This window comes from Gymnoscopelus braueri (genome assembly GCF_963280865.1).
Source record: "Gymnoscopelus braueri genome assembly, chromosome: 10".
Classification (NCBI taxonomy): domain Eukaryota; kingdom Metazoa; phylum Chordata; class Actinopteri; order Myctophiformes; family Myctophidae; genus Gymnoscopelus; species Gymnoscopelus braueri.
In genome coordinates, this window is record NC_137611.1 from 16,710,693 (window position 1) to 16,731,560 (window position 20,868).

A 20,868-nucleotide genomic window follows, 5' to 3' on the forward strand; every position below is an offset into this window, starting at 1 on the left:
CTAAATCTCCACCTGCCACCATTCCGGCCTTGGGGAGATCAAAAAAAGAACATGGACCTATTCATGAGTGTACCGTGTTATTCAACACATTCCTTTCACATCAATATTCAACATTAATAAGGATATAATGGACACTAATTATCTATTTAACTAACCTCCAGTGGATCCCAATCACTGTCTGAATTGTGTTCTCCCTGATCCACCTCACTAGATCCTTCATCCGAGGAGTCCTTCTCATCACTAAAACCAATAATTTCAGTAATGGCAGCAGCAGAACTCTCTGGATCACTGGTGCAGCTGCGAGGCTCACCCGCAGGCACTACCTGTAAAAGATAGAATTGAATGATTCTCTCATGGGTACATTACATTAATTTGGTTATCTTGGTACAGTAGCGTGCCCATCTGTAAAAAATGGGCTAAGATCACACACCTAGGGAAGTTTGGCTACTTTGTCTAACGGATAATAAACAATTTATTAGCCGTTAGCTGAGGTTGGTACGGATTAGAAAAAACTCCCATTGTTAATGGTTATTCAGATAGAGTATGTACTGACAGTACATTATAATTGCAAATACTTGTAAATAATATATTGAAGACGAGATCATCAACAACAAACAGAAAAATGTAAGGACAAAAATGTAGGTTCTTGTAGTTTGATACACAGATGTTTCTACAATATAGACATTTGTAGCATCTTTTGTGTGAATGAATTCAAGAAAAAACATGAAGCAGCCAGGTATAGCACCAACATGAGGCAGATTAAAAAAAAAGAAAGAGGTGTAGTTTTTTCCACTTGGCCTACTGGGAGTGTGCATGCAAAGTTTAACGCCGATCAATCCAGTGATTTGCAAGACTAGCTGTGGACGGACAGATGCACGCACACAAGCAAAAGCTAAATCTCCACCTGCCACCATTCCGGCCTTGGGGAGATCAAAAAAAGAACATGGACCTATTCATGAGTGTACCGTGTTATTCAACACATTCCTTTCACATCAATATTCAACATTAATAAGGATATAATGGATACTAATTATCTATTTAACTAACCTCCAGTGGCTGACTCGTCCAGTTTCTGCTGAAGTTGCATTGGAGGCACAGCTGATGAACAGCCAGGAAGGTCCCTCTTGTTGTCTTCTGGACTTCACACATGAAGCCACACGCTGGACAGTCTTCAAACAGTTGGAGGAGACAGTATTCATCCACAATGTATTTAGGGACATCATTTATGGAGGGTGAGGCTTGTCTGCACAATGAATAGGAGATAAATGGGGGGGAAAGGAAAAAGGCTACATGAAACAAATATCAGTGAATGCCAGAAGTGATAGTACTATTAATCAGAATCAACTTTATTGTCCATCACTGGTTTAAAGATGTAAAGAAGTAGGTGAAATCGGTTTGTAAATTGGCGTAAGCTCCATCATTTTGTTGTTTTCCACAAATGGAAGAGAAGAACAGGAGCAGGGAGAGCAGGTGGGAAAAATGCTAACATTAAATAAGCATGTCCAAGAGAACATAAAAAAGGCCAAGATATCTACATAATATATACACACTTGTATAGCATAAGACCATCAGATACAGTATGTAGTACATAAGGTGCGAAAGTGGTAACACATTGGTAGGTCCACATACTGTAGCGGCAGGTATACTATGTGCATGATTAGACATAAGGTGCAAAAAACACACAAACAAAGCGTAACAGGTAAAACAAATCCACATGGCAAGTAAATTCCGCACAGAAGAACATATCCACGTGAAGGGAGGAAAAAACTGTCCAGTCCAGTAACAGTATTACTACTATACAGTGGTGCATTTTTCAGTACTTTTACTTCTACTCCACTACATATATTATAAAATATTAAACTATTACTCCACTACAATTATTTGAAAACTTTAGTTCTAGTTACTTTGTAGATTTTGATTATTACAATACATACAGTAACCACTTCAGCCCTATATACATATTCGTCCATTTGAAAATAGACGATTTACAAGCAACGCATTGTAAGCTTGTAGTCGTAGATCTGCTATTTTCAAAAGATTTTTAACATTTGAAAACTTGTGAAATAGGACATTCTGCATAATGAGTACTTTTACTTTTGTACTTTAAGTACATTTTGATACCAATACTTTTGTACTTTTACTCAAGTAAATATTGAATTCCGGACTTTCATTTGTAACAGAGTATTTCTACATTGCAGTATTGATACTTTTACTTAAGTAAAGAAATTGAGTACTTTTTCCACCACTGCTACTATACTAGTCTCGCGAGCCAGACTGTTGCCTCCCACAATTTTCAGGGTGCCAACATACAGTCTGGAGCATAAAGGAAACTCTGAAAATGATCAAACGATGAAGCGGATGTGACGCCTCCTCCCCACTTCCGTTTCTTTACAGTCGCACAAAATTACCAGAATATACATAAAAATCATTTAAGTACAATATATAGCTTGCTGCTTAGCTGAAATGGAAATTAAAATATTAAATGTAAAGATATTTTACCGTAATATATTATATAATATATATTTTCGGAAATGACGAACAGATGACAGCTTCCTGTCTCAGATTTCGGGAGGCGTAGTTCCAAACTCTATATAGCATTCGGAGATTGTGAAATAGTCAGACCACTACTATATTAGTTATATTCAACTAGCCATTATCATCATTATGCTTTGGAGCAAGACTTACGATAGCATTGACTCTGTCGAGACAGATTCTCCAGGGATATACGGGTCAGTGAAGACTCCATGATCATCATCTGGTTTCAGCCGTTGTCTTTTAGAGGGTTTAAAGGGCCCCCGGAATGTTGAGCTCTGGATTGGAGGTGGTCTTTTCCATTGGACTGGTGTACCAATGGCAACACTCACAGAAAGCACACTTGCCTGAGAACCTAATTGGAAAACATAGCCTCGTTTGTTAACTACTTTCAACCTGGCGTACCAATTTTCGGCATTCAAACATTTCCAAGAATGTCCAACAAATTTAAAAAAAAACATGAACAGTTTTTAAAATTAAAAAAAAATAGCAAATCTACCAGCTCCCAATGTGTCACATCAAAGCACGTTGTGAGCTTGATTGGTTATTTTCACACGACACTGTCATATGATGAAATATAAAATAGCTTTAGATAGCTAAAAGGCATGCCACTATAGCTGCCAAAACGATTGAAAAGAGTGGATATACTGAGCATGCAACACACAGAAATAACTGGAATGCACAGTTGCTAAATTACCAGAAATATCCCATTTGACAAACCTCTACTTATTTTGGGATTCACTAGAGTGTTCTTAAAGGAGGAGTTCACCCAAAAAATTACTTATTTTCTATCAATTACACACCCCATGAAGCCTTGATTTCATGGATTTATTTTTGTTTTTGTGGCATTCCTTAGACAATAATTTGATGACCGTGTGTATTTCCGGTAGGAGACACAAATAATCTACTTTGTGTCTCCTATCGGATACATTAGCCGGTAGGAGACGGGAATCAAATTATTAGCTTAGGAATGCGACAAAAATAAATAAAAAAATCCATGGATTCAAGGCTTCATAGGGTGTGCAATTGATAGAAAATAAGTAATTGTTTGGGTGAACTCCTCCTTTAATTTCTTTTTTGACTAATAGCCAATCTACAAACCACATCACATCGTGACACGTTGTGAACTTATAGATTGGCTATTTCCGTGCAACACCATCATATGACTAAGTATAAAAGGGCAAATGTGATTAAAGAACTTGATGAGTCATGACAAACTATAGAAAGCTTTAGATGGCTAAAAGACATGCCATTATAACACGTGAAAGTGGATATGTGGGAAACACGCCACAGAAATAACAGTTATTAAATGACCAGAAATATTACAATTGACAAACCTTGACTTCTTCGATACACTAGGGTGTTCTTGGAGAGCTGGGTGCCAACATTTGTGGTGTTAGTCTTCTGTTGGGGGTAAGTCTGGCAACCTATGTCACTGGAACGTTGGTACTGCACAAATACCATATCCTAAGAACAAATCAAACAAACAGAGAACGGAGCATTTTTGTTTAAATCCTCGAATGGCAACAAACCGCTCTGTTCCCATTGAAAAGCATTCGGCACCCTTACATATGAAAAAATACATATAATACAAAATAAAAAAATATACATATTCTTTGAATTCCCTGCATCATTAGTTGCAGAGCATTTCTGCAGCATGGTTAAAGGTAGGGTAATCAAGTGATATTCTTTGGTAAAAACAAACAGGTTTTTTTGTTTGTTAAAAGGTTAAAGAGGTGGTGCCATGGTTTTGCACTTTTTCTGTTTTTCATGTGTCTATGAGGTTGATAGAACTTCATTAAGCCCCCCGGTGGTGTTTTTATGGTGTTTTATGTCTTCTCTGACTATTTGGAGTTTCTTCCTGGAGGCTGAAACCTTGAGGGTCAAAAGTGCCAATAGAGAAACAGGGGCATTGTGACATCACAATGCCATACCCTCCCCCTCATTATCATAACACAACAGGTGTGGGCATGAGGAGGAGGAGGGACTAGGACAGGTGGGTGGTGCTAAGGTGGTGGAGGAGGTGCTAAGGTGAGAACCAGGTATACTTAATGAACTGGAGGCGTGTCCACATAAAAACAACATTTTACACTTACTGTACACTTTCTTTTTTTTTGAAAAAAATCCTTACATAATAATAATACCTTATGATCAGGTTTTAAGGTTGAAAAATATCATGGCACCCCATCTTTAAAGCATTATACTGATATAGAGTGTTTGTTCAGTAACAGGGGTCTCTGCATCTCTCCAGCTCTTTAATAAACACAAAATACATTTTCAGGTGGGTGGCAAATCTTCAGCCAATCAGGAGAGAGAGTACCCATTTTATCAGCTTCATTTTTATAGTGTTCCAGTTACATTTTGTCTGCTCATTTATTTGTGTCATCATTTCCAAATTCACTCGTTTGTCCTGTGTGAGTTCTCTCCTGATTGGATAAAATTGACATCCCAACCTGAAAATGCATTTTCTGTTTAATCAAGAGGGACGGGGAGACCTGAATAAACACTATGCCAATGAGTATTATCACAATATAAAGAAAACTGAAATGTGACACTTATTTTAACAAAACAATATCACTTACCCTACCTTTAAAGGAATACTTTTTTTTCTTTTGATGAAAATGTTTTCACATTTAGTTTTTAGTATCTATTATACTTGTCGTCAACGATAATAACCTTGTCACGGTCTTCAACTTTCAACATGAGAGGTGTTCTCACTGTGCTGGTACATTGGTTGCGGGTGTTTTCTTGTTGTGATGAACTCTATTGGGGAAAAAGACAATGAAAACAATAACAATAAATACATTCACTGATGTATTGGCACAAAACATAAGCTACATAATCTTTGAATGCCCTGCATCATTAGTTGCAGAGCATTTCTGCAGCATGGTTAAAGGAATACTTCAACCCCACATGTTTTATATTCTATCAACTCACCGGCGCCTGATGGCTTGAATACATAGAGCACTTTTGCCTAATAATTTTATCATTATAGGTGAACATTTTCCCAAAAAAATCACAAATTCCCATATTTTTTCTCCCATATATTTAAAAAAAAATAACTACATAGATGTTATGCAGAATCAATTCAGTGGAAAGTAAACACTGTCTGAATTGCTCCCAGAAATGTATAAAATGTATTAAGATCTTTTGAAAATAGCAGATCTACAAGATGCGACACATTGTTAACTTGTAGATCGGCTATTCTCAAATGGCCGAAATGCATATAGGGCTGAAGTGGGTAATATATGTCAAAAACTAAAGTTTTCAAATAATTGCAATGGAGTAAAGTATAATATTTGCCTCTGAGATGTAGTGTTGTAGTAGTAAAAGCACTGAAAATCGGAAATACTCCAGTTAAGTAAAAAAAATACCTCAAAAAAGCACAGTGCTTGAGTAAATGTACTTAGTTACTTTACACCACTGGCAATAGCAATGGTTCTCAAACTTTAATAATTGCAAGGACCCCCATAATAACTCAAATAGTACAAATAAACTCTGCCCAGACCACACTTTAGTTTAGACATTAATAAAGTCAATACAGTGCATCGCAAAACAAAGATGAAAGAAGAACAACTTTGTTATGAGTTCCAAATTTAATGTGAAGCAAACCACTGTATTCTGGTGACATTTACACAAGTTGGTACAAAAGAAAAGACTGTAAGACATCCAGATTATATACAGTAAACCTGATAGAAGCTATGTAGAATGCAATCGGTGGTAACTTAAGTAAACACAAACACTGTCTGTCACTTTTTTCACAGCCCATAAAGTAGGCTAATCACCAGTGTTGCCATGTCCGTTTATTATAAGCGACTTTGGGCTTGTTTTTCTGTGAAGTTGCATGTAAATATTGATAGTTTATTGACAGTTTGAGGGGGCAGAGCCAAAAGTACACCCTGCATATGTCACTGATCACATGACCTCAATCAATTATCCATTTCTAGGCAACATAGAAGGGGGGGGGGGGGGGGGGGGGGTTTCTTATTTCCACATAGTTCAATGTTGAAAATGAGTGGTACTCCCCTTTAAAGGATTGCTGTTTTTTGGGACTTGTTTCTGAAGTGTAGTTGTTTATTTGAGCTTGTTTCTGAAGTGTAGTTGTTTACTTGGGCTTATTCTAAACGTGTAGTTGCTTAATTGGGCTTGTTTCAGTGTAGTTGTTTATTTGGGCTTGTTTCTAAAGTGTAGTCGCTTATTAGGGCTTGTTTCTTTAATGTTGTTTAAACAGTGGTTCTTAAACATTTTCAAGTCAAGTAGCCCCAAATTAATATCTATTTGTCTGCGGACCCCATCTGAAAATATTTTATGCCGGGGACTGAGGCGCCCCCATACAAGATTTGTGTTGTTAAAATATTCCATATTTTTCACATTTCTTCCAAGATGTTTTTGTCGTTAAAGGGCTATAGAAGGGCTCGCTTCTTTTGTGCTCGTTTTCATAGACCTGGTTGCTTGTTTCTCTCGCAAGACCTGGTAACACAGCTAATCACAGGAAACTATTCTGAAATACTTACAGCTAAGAAACGGATTGTTGGTATTGCTCCCCGTTTCAACATCAATCTCCCTGCAAAACCAGCCATGATCATGCCAATGTTTTCATAGGCATCCGGCGAAAAGTGATGTTTGCACACAAACAGACGCCAACTCTTGGGGATCGAAGCAGGAACCTGGCCATCAAAAATAAAATGAATCCACTTGGATTGTATATCATCCTCTTTGTCAGGGACTCTGTGTGTATAGATGCTCTGGTCCTGACAGCCTACAACTGAACAGGTATCGGGACCAACAGGAGAGTTAGCCATGATGTTACAGAGTCCAGACTAGAGTGAAAGGAAATAATGGCGGATGTGCAGTGTTGCCAGATGTTATGAGAGAAATAAGCTCAAATTTGACAAACTTGAATATTTTTTTAAACATTTTAACAACACAAATCTTGTATGGGAGTCCCTACTCCCCTGGCATAACATATTTTCAGATGGGTGTCCGCAGACAAATACATATTTTTATTTCGGTGTTCTTGGCATGAAAATGTTTGAGAACCACTGATACAAACAAAATCGATCTCCCTGCAAAACCAGCCATGATCATGCCAATGTTTTCATAGGAATCCGGCGAAAAGTGATGTTTGCACACAAACAGACACGCATGTCATAGGATCGAAGCAGGATCTACAAGCTTGTAGATCTGCTATTTAAAAAAAATTGAATATAATTTATGAAACATTTTAACAACACAAATCTTGTATGGGAGTCCCTGGCATAACATATTTTCAGATGGGGGTCCGTAAACAAATGCATATTAATTTGGGGGTTCTTGGCATGAAAATGTTTGAGAACCACTGATACAAACTGGTTTGAACAACTTTAGGAAGCAAGTCCAAAATAAGCGACTACACTTTAGAAACAAGCCCAAAAAACCGCAACCACCTATATTTACAAGCAACTTTACAGAAAAACAAGCCCAATTAAGTCGCTTATAATAAGCGGACATGGCAACACTGATGACGCGTAAACACTAAAGACCACATGCCCGGGAAAGATAGTTCCACACTTACAGTTGTGACTCGAATAGTTGGTATGGCGTTTGTTACCAAGCGAAGTCTTTGTGCCAGGTCCATGTTGTACTGTAAAAGGTTTGAAAAACTGTCCAGAGGAAAATGATTTGCGCACACAGAGAAGCGCTTCTTTGTGATCTCAGCTGGAACATTACCATCAAAAATAAAATGCATCCACCTGGATCGTATTTCTGCGTTGGCTGGGAGACGATGTAACGATTTGTGTTCATCCACACAGCCAACAACATCGCAGGTTGAGTGATCTATAGAAGCCATAGTTTACAGCGTTCACCGAGGAAAAACTACTGGGAGCATAGACTGTATTAAAGAGAGGAGGGGAGGGATTATCTGAACTAAAGCTCGGTCCGCGGGGGAAACTGAACTAAATAAATTTCCGTTTCCGGCTGATTCCGTCACTTTCGCGCGACTGTCGCCCCCCCCCCCCCCCCCCCCAACCTATGTATTAGAAATAAATAATGTACTACAGTATAATAACAACATGTATGGAATGGGTGTCATGGAAATATTTTTTAACTTACAGTTAACTGACGGATGGTTGGCATTGCTCCCCGCTTCAAAAGCATTCTTCCAGCAAAACCAGCCTTGATCATGGCCATATTATCATAGTCATCCAGCGTAAAGTGATTGTGGCACACATGAAGATTTGGCTTGACTACCACAGGAACACGGCCGTCAAAAATAAAATTAATCCACTTCGCGTTTAGATCCTTTTGAGCAGGGACTCTATGTGCATAAATGCTTTGGTCCTTACAGTCTATAACTGAACATGTTCGGTGAGTTCCAGAAGATTTAGGCTTAGCCTTAGACATGATAGTAGAGTATATTTTTTTTGGGCAAACTGGTTATAAAGTATTCAATCAATCAAAGTACCGAGTCCAGCGTGCGATAAACAGCAATGGCAGCCAGTGTATGAGACCAGATCAACTTGAGACCGCGTCTACTGTCGTTCTAGTAACAGCAGATGTTGTCCTAGTAACAGTGTCCACGGTGAAAGAACACGTGTATTTGCTGCCATCTAGTGGTTGAAAGTTGTTCACGTTCACATAGGCAAGGCTCTGACGTAGGCTACCAGTACCTCTATAAAAGGTGTGTCCTGTCCACTAGTTACCTTTAACATCAGTTTGAAAAAATGGCCTCAGTGAAGGAGAGAGCTGCTGCGTTGAACCTGGAAGAGAAGTTGTTTGTTGGACCCCAGACTCCCTATTCCCAGGGTAATTCACTCACCTGTTAACTAAGTCTTAAGAGAGAGGTGTCATAATATATGCCTTTAGATGTGAGTTTTCAACTGACCTTAATAGGCTCTATGCACAGCAGTCATATTGGAAAGAAATTGGGCCTCTTCTTACTTCCTTCACAGGTGTTACAAATGATACCAATGAAGGCTCTGTTCCATTCTAGTCAGGGTGCTGATATCGTGCATGTTGGCTCACTAGAAACACTCCATTTTGGTTCCCAAATGGCCCCTTATGGTGGGTGTGTAACTCTGAGAGTGTACAAATGGAACCAAATGGACCCCATTTGTACACTCTCAGAGTTCTGGGGGTCCTTGAAAATAAGACTACCACTGTGCTACACTAATGGAACGGAGCCTTAATTAGTATGATTGGTAACACTTGTGAAGGAAGTAAGGAAGGGGTCCAATTCATTCCCAATATGGCTGCTGTGCATAGAGCCCATTGCAATTGCTGCCTTAAAATGTCCGGATCTCTCCTTTAAGTACAATTTATTGTAATGATAAAATAGAAACTATAATTAATTAAATCGGTGGAAAGTCAAAGTACAATCAAACACTGTCGGTCGCATTTTCTATACAAAACAGCACACACATGACTCAAATAAATATAATTATAAAATACTTACTGTAGAGAGATGTACAGTTGGTATAGATGCTTTAATTAGAGTTAGGTTGCTTGCATGACCAGACTTGTACATGGGCAGATTTGTGAAACAATTCTCCAAGAAATGACTTGCGCAAACATATAGAGTCTTCTTCTTCAGAGGAACGTCGCGACCCTCATTAATAAATTGTATCCACGCAGTTCTAATGACATCGTCCTGCATTGGTACTCTATGTACAGACTTGTGTTGGTCTTCACAGCCGAAAACACAGCAAAGATTAAGGTCTTTAGATTTAGCCATGATGTACTGTGCAAACAATACCGAGCGACTGAAAAAAACAATGGCGGATGGTTGTAAACAATATAAAGAGGAAAGGGGTGGAGAGTGAGACTGAGAGGTGGAGACTGAAAATGAGGGGGCGAGGCTATGAAATGCAACTGACGTCAGTATCATTGCCATTCTGAGATAGCCTGTTCAGACACGCCCATTCTGGAAATCCATGAAATGAGAAGGAATGACTGAATGTTAAAAGAGACACTGGGGACCCCAAAAAATACTAAAAACCAAAAAAAAAAGATCATGGTGTAGACCCTTTAAGGCTATCTCCTGAGCAGGTAGCTGCTGAGCATTCATGTATGTTTTAGAAGTTACAATAATGTTAGTTCAATCTCGTCTACACACACACACACACACACACACACACACACACACACACACACACACACACACACACACACACACACACACACACACACACACACACACACACACACACACACACACACACACACACACACACACACACACACACACACACACACACACACACACTCTCTTTTGCTTGTCACAGACATTGATGTAATATTTTTGTCTTGTGCCACTGTCATTGTTGCTTTTGCTTACACTGTTCATCTTCTCTTCTCGTTTAGGTCATGAAGTGGTTACTGAGGCAAACCATTCTACCGCCTTATGGATTGGCCTCATCTCCCATCTCAAAGCTTCAGTGAAGGTTAAGCATCGACGCGTCCATCTCAAAGCACACAGCAGCTGTTTTGTTGGCTCTGACGCTATGGATGAGGTGATGGATCATCTCTCCCATGCTAGTGGATTTGAAGGTATTTTCTAGGCCTACTACTCAGCCTTGAGAATTTCTAGGACCCCCCCCCCTGGTTTGATATGCATTATGCCAAAGACCCCATTTGATATAATTTTCATGTCTTGAGTGTTCATTTAACTCTGAGAGTGTACAAATGGAACCCGTGAGGATCCATTTGTAACCCTGGTGGTCCAGTCTGGACCCTGCATTGAGAACCTTTGTACCACACCATAAATCTTTCAACAATGTCTCATCTGATAAATTAACCATTTGATCCCTATACTGTATATTGATGTATAGTCAAAATAGCTGGAAATTGCACTCTGCTGCATTGTGAGCTTGCAGATCTGCTATTTCTGCAACACTACCTATACCTATAATGTGCCCAACATAAGGATGGTTGAAAGTGACTATTTAGACTGATGCTAGGTTAATTTGTTTACCTATTATCCTATAGTTTCAATGAACAGATTATTATTTTTTGATATTATATTGTTTAGACTGATGCTAGGTTCTTGGTTTACGTATGATCCTAAATTACTGGGGCACTTCACTGTCTCTCTGCATTTGATGTATGTGCTTACTGTAAGTCTCTCCAAAGACCGTCTGCTAAATGCCTAAGATGATTAATGGTACCCCTCCCATCCCACCATCACTATTTATAATGGTACCCCTCCCACCACCATCACTATCTATTCACAACTGCAGGTGCTGATATCCCACGGGACAAGATTCTGTATATTTGTCAGGTATTGTTGAACTGCAATGTGTTTGAAGCCGTGGACACCAAACTGTTTGGGAAAGACAAGAAGCAGGCTGTGTTTCAGGACAGCAAAAATGCCCTCTACAGGTTAGTTTGACACCACGCGTACACACATGTACACACACACACGTTTTCAAACACAGCAATCTGAATATGCTACAACTTTCTTTTGAAAATATTAAACAGGTTCCTGGACACAGAAATGCCCCCAACTGATGAGTTTGAGAAAGGCCTATTATTTTGGGCACATTACCATGGAATCCACAACTTCTTTTCCTGTTCTTCTTCAGACGGGTATGGGGATGCGCTTGGATATCAATATTGATCTTTACCTTTTTGCTTGGCATTTGTAGTTTAAGCACCATATACAATATATACATAATCTACTACTTGTACACCATTTTCCTAACTAACCACTAAATGTTGAGTAATTCAACTCTAATGATTCCTCTTCTGTGCAACTGACTTATTTTTTTCCTTTGAAGATGTAATTGGCCTGTTTGCAGTTTTCCTTAAGGATAATGTTGAAAGACCATCATAAAGATAAACTCCCATGTTAAGCTGTTTAATCATGCTGTGTTGAGGGCACAAGGAGTGAACAAGTCTTTTTATACTCTGCATTGATGAATATTTCGAAAATTGTAATCTTCCATCTGTGAGCCACTGAGCTTTCTTTCCTTCAGAAGGAGTTGAATTGGGCATAACATTTAGAGTTGAAATATTAATCTATGATCAACATTATGTAACTGCAAATGTTTCAAGGCATTTATGTGAAATATGTGGTCATAAAACTAGAAACAACTGCAAAATAAGCTTTCAATCATCTTTCTTTGTTGTGCAGGCAAGAACATCCGGCATCTTCCCATGGGGAATCTGGGCAGCAGCGCACTTCTTTTGGATCCATGCAGATGTACACTCCAGGGAAAGCCAGGAATCTAGATACCCCTGGTAGAGCCAGGGATCTAGGTACCCCTGGCAGAGCCAGGGATCTAGGTACCCCTTGTTCCAACTCTGAATTGCCAAAATCATGCAAGTCAGCCTTTTCATCACAACTCAACGGTATTGGCCATAAGTTGGTCTCAGTCAAGAGCACTGAAAAGGAAAAATCTCCACAGCATGGACTTTGTTCTAAATTTATCATTGACGCTTTTCCGCATTCGCAAAGTATGTTACAGGATGACATGGCACCCCACAGTATTTTTGCCTTGACCCACAATGGGATGCAGGACGCTGACCTTAATATATCTTTCTTTTAGCTACCCCTCTTGTGCCAGTACTTATACTAACTGGGGAAGCTATACGTTAGGACTGTCCGTAGCCCAAACAGACAAGTTTTGGACATTGGTCATAATAGGCGGAATTGGTGAATTGCAGATCTTGAAGCTGTAGGCTTTCATTGACAAAGATTGGTGTAGGGGGGGAAAGGAAGGGGACCAAGTATAGACACTGGCCAGCTGAAGTGTATATACTGTAGGTGGTTGACTGTAATACCCCTCACAACCTCTGTATCTTCTTCCTTTGCAGTGGTGAATGAACTGTGGCATGAACAGACCATGCTCAGGCTGTTAAAAGTGGTAGAACTCCCCATGCTGGAAGGATTGCTTCAGTGCAGCCAGAACCCCTCACCTTCTCCATGTCGTCAGCTGGCTCACAACAAACCAGACCTAATCTACAGCAGCAGTCGCCTGGACAGACAGATCCTCAAGACTTTTAGAGACTCACAGTACGTCTGGCTTTATTGGCGATGACTACTCTGTGTGTGTAGGTCTTTGACATAATGGCTTGTCTGCTTTCCCGCCCTCAAACCACTGAAGCAAATCAATTAAGCTATTCAGAGGTGCTCTGAGCAGTTTGTGATGGTACATGTATACTGTATATCCTAATCCACAGGTCTTGAAAGTGGGGTACGGGGGGGGGGCGCAAGGAGGGGAAAATGGGTAGATAATATACGTACATCTCATTTCATAAGAGTTTAACCACTTTGAACGTGATGTCCCTATTTTGGACATTGTCAACAATCTTGACGCATGTGAAATTGTAGATCAGCAGTTATTTCTAAAGTCACAGCCAGAGGCTATGGCTATTTGGGGGTCCTTGGCATGGAAAGGTTTGGGAACCTTTCTCATTCTGGTTAAGATGCAACTTTCAGGATTTTCCATCAGAATGACTAACGTCACCACTACAAAGTACTTTATCTGCACTATTTGTTTGTACCTGCCAAACTGTTGAGAAGAAAAATATTATATAGCTACTAAAGAAGAGAAATATTATAGCAGAGTACATTTATTATGCGTTTTACAATAATTGGAATACAGTAGCCTACAGGTGTTTTCACATCACCTTTTTTGTCTTTTAATAAGGCATTTATAATTGGAAGTGTTATTTCTTCTCTTCCTCAGGGAGGATGAGTGGCTCTGTGCAGCACTGGACTGTCTGGACAGCCTCCCTGATCAGCCAGTGGTGGAGCTCAGCAGGGAGCTGCCTAGATGCGTCGCTCAAGATCCTGACAGTCCTGTCTACACTACGGCAGGTAGTGGCAACGAAAATGAAAGCAAGTGTCTTCACATAGATAATTTATATTGTCTCTGTCGGGTGCAAACTTTGTCTGTGCAAAACGTTACCTGTGTTCCAATGTATTCATTAGTCATAAGCTCTTTTTCATTGGTTTTAATGAATTTATTGTTATTTATAAAACCCACAGACACAGACATTTCAACCTAGTGTCCCTATTTTGGGCTTGTCACTATACGCCAAAATAGTGAAAATTCATTAGACCGCATTTAGGGTAAAAAACACACTAAGCGCCTTTTTAAAAACGAACAACGCTAAACAAACAGGCACTGCCCAAAAGGTGACTGCATAACGCTTTTAGAAGGCGCTGGTCAGAGCTCTTCTTCTGGCCTAGCAGAGCGCATGGACAAGCAGAGCTGCTCGTCAGAGATTTATCGGTGTTTAACTGACGGCTTGTTTATAAAAGATTGATTCAGTGATTTCACATAATATGCTAGGTTAAAACTGTCAAAGCAGTTTTCCTTCATAAAAGGTGAATAGACAAGAGGCTACAATCTGTTTAAGGGTTACATGCACAGTCAGTTAATAAGATTGGGTGTCCCTTTTTTTTTTTTTTTTTTTACTGTAGATAATAATTCAGGAACAAAACCACTTGATGTGCATATCTATAGATTCATAGAAAACATTCAGGGAAGAATTATGTTAATTTCGACACCGTATGAAAGTAAGGTTTGTGTCTACCCCAGGCCCTAGGTTCTGTATGGATGGCATGGCCCAGGGTAAGCTGCTGATTTACGAGGTCTTGGTCAAACACTACAGCCACACAGACAGGCCTGCCCTGCTGCCCAAGCACATGAGTGACGTCTACACTGCCATCATTGACCTGCTGGGTGAGATGTGAAAAATCCGACCCTTCACAATTCGCATTATGATTTTCTTTATCCGTTGTAGGCCTACCCCTATTGGATTCTGAAGTGATGAGAATGAAGCAATGTCTTAAGTTTCTAGTGAAAGTGTAACCATTCATTCATTAAAGCTTGGCGTAAACTATAGTTATTTATAGCAAAACTAATCGACAACCAAGCACTGTTGCCCCCATCTTTCCCATACTGAGCTAATGGGAAAGGATGCATAAAAATGAGGGGGGGAAATGCCAAATGTTTTCCGATACAGTGGGCATTAGACTGGATGGGAGTAGGATGATGCCCACCATGCACTGGCGAGTGGAGCCGAAGTGCCAAAGTTTCTAACTCCACACCCAGTCCTAACCTAAGTTTAATCATCTATAAGCCATTGGCCAAACACAACCATCTGAGGTGTATCCTGGGTGTGTTTCTGCTAAATAACGAATCCATTCTAAGTACTTCCATTCCCTTACCCTGGTTTCTCTCTCCCTAGTGAATGCAAAGCTGGACAAGGCACTTGAGGCCCTGCAGCTCTGTCTGAAGCTACTGCCTCCTAGCTGTAGAGAGGAGTTGTGCAGGCTTCTGACTTTCATGGCTCTGGCAGCTGACCCTGGGGCGATAAAACTGGACAAAGAGGTTACACGCACACACTTTATATTAAGCATTCTTGCCATGCTGAGCTGAAAATAAGGCACTGGATCAGTCCCACAAGGTACTGCGGCATGTCAGAGGAGGACCGTTTGATATTTTAGTTATGATTGTGGTGCCCTATTTTCAGCTTGAAATATTATCGCTATGAGTAAGGGCTAACCTCCAAAGCTGTGCCATATTTGGCCTGACTTGTGGAGAATTGTAGTCATTTTTATGTTTTTATTTAACACTAGGGCGTGCTGTTGTACTTTTAGATGGAGAACAGACTGACGGTGATGAGATCCTTCTGCAGGGCTATTCTCCACAGCAGGAAGCTCTCCACAGAGACTGATCAACTGATGATGATCTTTATGATTGACAACAGAGAGGAAATCTTCAAGGTAGTGTAGGCTATGAACTTAAAGAACGTATTGCAGAAATATAGAAGACATTTAGAGTATAAGGCTCCTATTGGCTCTCTTCTGAAATTACAAGAGGCAAAACTTGGAGCTGATTATTGATAATGATTGACTTTGAGAGACTTGAATTTATGGACAGATATTTGTGAGTTTTAAAGCCGTTCTCGGTGATCGACGGAGCAGTCAATACATTAGGCTTAGAGTCAATAACGTGCTTTGCATAAAAAAAGAAATACAATATCTATTTGAACTATCAAATTTACACGAGTTTCAACAGCACACAAACACATTAAAGTATTCAGAAGTACTTGCAGTTAACTGACGGATAGTTGGTATTGATCCCCGCTTCAAAAACACTTGGCTTGCAAAACCAGCTTGGAACTGAGCCAGGTTTTCATAGTCATCCGTCGTAAAGTGATTGTGGCACACATGAAGTTTTGGCTTGATTGCCACAGGAACGTGGCCGTCAAAAATAAAATTAATCCACTTCTCTTTTATATCCCCTTGAGCAGGGACTTGATGTGTATACATGCTTTGGTTCATGCAGTCTATAACTGCACATTTATTGTGATGACTTCCAGATTTAGCCTTAGGCATGATAAAAGTGATAAAACGTACAAACTGCTAATAAGTATTCAGTCAATAAAAGTAGCGTGTCCAGCGAGCGAAGAGCAGCAATGGCGGATGTTGACAACAAAAAAAGCTAGAGGAGGATATGCAAATTTAGAACTGAAGAGGGGAGGGATTATACAAAGTAGGTCCCAGACCCTACGTCACGTTAGGGGCCAAATCAGACGGCCTGTTTTCAGACCAATTTACATAAAAAACACAGATAGCCCGTGAAAGCCTGAATGCTCAAACTCGGGTATTTTTTGGAACAGAAGAGAGGTGGGGGAGACCAAAAGCACACAAAAAATAAGAAAATTTTAAAATTCATGGTGTAGTCCCTTGAACTGACGGATAGTTGGTATTGATCCCCGCTTCAAATGTTTTCTGCAAAACCAAGTTTGATCATGGTCAGGTTTTCATAGTCATCCAGCGTAAAGTGATTGTGGCACACATGAAGATTTGGCTTGATTGCCACAGGAACGCGGCCGACAAAAATAAAATTAATCTATCCCCTTGAGTTTATTCCACAATGGTGGAAATGAACTCCCCACTGATGTCAGGACAGCAGAGTCACTGCCCATCTTTCGCCGCAGACTGAAAACCCACCTCTTCAGGAAACGCTACCCTTCCTCTTCGCCTTGTCTGCTTGTTAACTACTAGTTGTACGAACTCTTGTTTTGTTATTGGATCTTGTTTAGTCGATACACTTATTTGTTTTAGCTCTTGCTCATTTGATTTTGTTATTTGTATCATCTGTTTAAGAAAGTAGGTAGCTGATATATTGCACTTTTACCTTAGCGCTAGGTATACTCTTAGTTGCTTGTTTTAGCAGAAAATGCACTTAGGACTTCTGGTGATTAGTAGTTTCGTTCCCTACCTATGTTGAATGCACTTATTGTAAGTCGCTTTGGATAAAGCGTCTGCTAAATGACTAATGTAATGTCTTCACTGAATCGTTTGTTCTAAATGACTTCTCTTTGTGCCTTAAGATACCTGGGTCTCTACACAAGCATGTCAGTGATATGCTGGACAGCATCTCGCGTGGGACGCAACCAGATGTAACGGGTAAATAATGAATAGATAATTTACAAGCAACTATTTGTAATGGAGAACATAAATGGGCTGGGATCCACATTATGGTCACCATAGGTTGCAGCTTACCCTTGCTCCCCTTTACATTGAATGTCCCAGACTAGACTATCAATATCATAGACAAACATTAGGTTTACTACTCGCGAGTACACCGATAATCAAGTCAAAGTAACTGCAAAGCAGCTTTTAAAAGCGGAGCACAAAATGTTCACTTGTTCAAATTAAATTGATGATGTTTTGGATGGTAACCAGTGGTGGCTGGTGCCCTGTTTATTTAGGGCTTTTATAGGGCTTTTATTTGTATTTGCTGAGCTGTGTGATCACTAAGTAACTCAATTGTGAAAAATGGACACAACTAATGACATGAGCACAAATTATGATTTAGATACTTTTTGTATTCATGGGCTAATGATGATATGCTGTTTTTTCATCCTGTATATCGATGCTGTTGGACAAACCTTGTCCATATTTCAACTAGTTTTTACTTTTTTTTTTACCTTTTCTTTTGTATTAATGCCCTACTTCATCATACTACAGTGTCACTCAAAAGCAACACACATAGTTGATCACAACGCGGTGCGACACGTAATTTAGATTTTTTTAGTTTCTCCATTATAAGTCTGTAGGTTTTATAAATATTTAACAAAGTATTTTCAATAAATAACTACATTGGAGCACAGGTTATTTTTATATTTTCTGAAAATCAACAGTTTTGGACATACAAGTTTCTACCCGACAGTGGGGTCAGTAAAGGTGTACATTATCTATAATTTAGAATTGTCTTGGAATATGTATTCATACACTTTAACTGCTATAAACTTGTTTTATAACTATTATTTTTTTGTATGAAAACCCACATTTTAAATTGCCTACATGTCTGGCATTTGTAACGAACCAAACCGCCTAAATCGGTTGAGAATTGAATCAGTTGTGATGATTTTCATGCCTCAATAGACAGGCAGGTAATAGGCAGTCGAGCGGTATCTGTGCATTATGATTTTGGGTGCAGAAAACGTGCAAAGAAGGAAGCTCACTTGCATTGAAGAAGAGTGAACTGCGCCTGTACAACTTACAGCGAATGAGTCAATCAATGGACAAAGTTCTGTGTGTCCAAAGCAATAACTTTAGAAAACATGGAACAGTTTTTGTCTGCATTTCTATGGCAGATTATATATTTTACTCACTAGTCATTGACTGAATAATATGCATCTTGTTGGCTTGCTAATTAATAAAATACTGTATTCCCTGACCAGCCGCCACTGGCACTGGGTAACTGAATCGTATTGTTAACTGCCCTGCCCCTGAGTGCTGAGCTTAATCTTTCTGCATAACTCTAATTGTTTTCTTTATCTCCTAGGCTCTACATTCTGCCAGCCGGTCCCTAGCAACATGTATCGAGACACTAGCGGGATCGCCACAAACCAGCATCTCTGGGATTTGCTTAAGACCATCCACCAGGACCCTAAAATCTCGGCCAAGGAGAGAAAGCGCCTACTGGGTCAATTTTACCAAGCCCACCCAGTTATATTTAATGAATACTTTGGTGATTCTGCTGTTGGTGTAATATAAATGTTTTGCCTATAATGACATGCACAAGTAGGAATGCCAGGTTGAAAGTGGTTCCATCTGTCGTAGTTATTTAGTCTTTATCAAGTAACTGTTTTTAAGAATTGTGTAAATATTCTATGTTTTGTATAGGTTTTATCAACAAAATTAAAGCTAAATAAACGTAAAATGTTCTGCAAGAATTTCCTTTTGTCCTTATTTCTGGGCCCATATGGTATTTGATTGCTCTGATTCAGGAGTTTTATTGCTTAATTATTTACCAACTACTAGAAAATGTGCACTGTAGAGCAGACGTCCAGGTCGCAGTTAAGGTGCTACTGGGGCCATCTGTCCTCTTTTGGTCAATATAACTTAATGACGCATGTGACCAGTCAATAAGTTCATGATGCAGTAGTTTTTGTAGCTACTTATGGCTGATCGATGTGACACGTTAATCAGTTCTTCGTCGTCCCAGGGCCAACCTTTCCGGTTTGTACACATCCATAAACCGAATAGAACATGTTGGCCGTGTCCATTGATTTCAATGGAGAAGTGGCGCCATGTTCTATTCGGTTCCTCAAGCCATATGGTTTGCTATATCCTGCTGACGGACAGACGAGAGGGGAGAAGGGAACATCCCTGGACCTACTGGGCTCTGGAATGCATCAGGTTCTGTTTGTTTTTCTTTCCACCCTGCAGTCACCAGGGACCCTGGCGCTGGCACAACAAAGACATCCCAAACAATGCCTACATTTCATTGAAAATAACATTGACAGAATTACATTTAAAGGCAACAGTCATGAACAAAGATTCCTTCGTGTTCAGGAGTTATATCAATATCAATCATCATATAAAGGGTTTTAGTCTCATAGTAGCCAGTCAGAAATCAACCATCCTTTTGTGACATGCAGTAAATGGGCACAACCACCAGGTGTCCTCATCCATCCAGCCTACAAAGAGCAGAGGATTTCTGACACTGGATGGCTACTGCTTGAACCCCCAGGCCATGTCTCCATTCTGGGTTAAACATTCAACAAAAATTGATCCACAAGCTCAACGTGTTGCAATGTGTTGTGAGCTTATAATATATATCGGTTAGTTTTGGTTATTTATAAGGTTTGGTGTAAAGGGAAATTCTAGGAGCCTTGCTCCGGTTAACTAAGAATATCAGGTTTAAGTTGTGAAAACATGAATTGCAGTCACAAAAATATGTGTAGTATATCAATGCTGTTGTGCAAAAACCTTTGTCCAAAACCGTTACTTTTCAGGAAAAAGTGTAGATGTTATTTAGCCACAAGCTCTTAATACTTTATTGGTTAAATATTTATAAAACCCACAGACATAACGACTTT

The 20,868-nt window shown here is 39.6% G+C and overlaps 2 protein-coding genes across 7 annotated transcripts in view; one reads left to right on the top strand and one right to left on the bottom strand.

The window, feature by feature from the left end:
- The window catches only part of LOC308092869 (uncharacterized protein), a 67,466-nt gene extending 58,486 nt beyond the window's left edge, over positions 1-8,980 (bottom strand). For 3 of the 6 annotated variants that reach the window (XM_080438974.1, XM_080438969.1, XM_080438972.1), the window contains exons 1-6: positions 8,626-8,980; positions 5,209-5,295; positions 3,870-3,999; positions 2,686-2,887; positions 1,048-1,243; positions 156-323 (exon numbers count right to left, since the gene is read on the bottom strand). In XM_080438974.1, the coding sequence (XP_080295100.1) occupies positions 156-323; positions 1,048-1,243; positions 2,686-2,887; positions 3,870-3,999; positions 5,209-5,295; positions 8,626-8,916 (1,074 nt within the window). In that variant the 5' untranslated portion in view covers positions 8,917-8,980. Of the gene's footprint in view, positions 1-155; positions 324-1,047; positions 1,244-2,685; positions 2,888-3,869; positions 4,000-5,208; positions 5,296-7,046; positions 7,346-8,086; positions 8,377-8,625 lie in introns of those variants that run through there. The other 3 variants (XM_080438971.1, XM_080438970.1, XM_080438973.1) reach the window with 3 other exon arrangements.
- A 256-nt stretch (positions 8,981-9,236) lies between these two features.
- LOC308093392 (DEP domain-containing protein 7-like) lies at positions 9,237-19,600 on the top strand (the record flags this gene model as incomplete). Its single annotated transcript, XM_080439728.1, has 12 exons — positions 9,237-9,318; positions 10,876-11,061; positions 11,751-11,892; positions 11,992-12,099; positions 12,647-12,798; positions 13,330-13,528; positions 14,205-14,335; positions 15,063-15,206; positions 15,715-15,857; positions 16,127-16,252; positions 17,869-17,944; positions 19,329-19,600. 12 exons carry the CDS (start codon positions 9,237-9,239, stop codon positions 19,538-19,540), a joined length of 1,701 nt encoding a protein of 566 aa, XP_080295854.1. The 3' UTR covers positions 19,541-19,600.
- Positions 19,601-20,868: the final 1,268 nt, after the last annotated feature.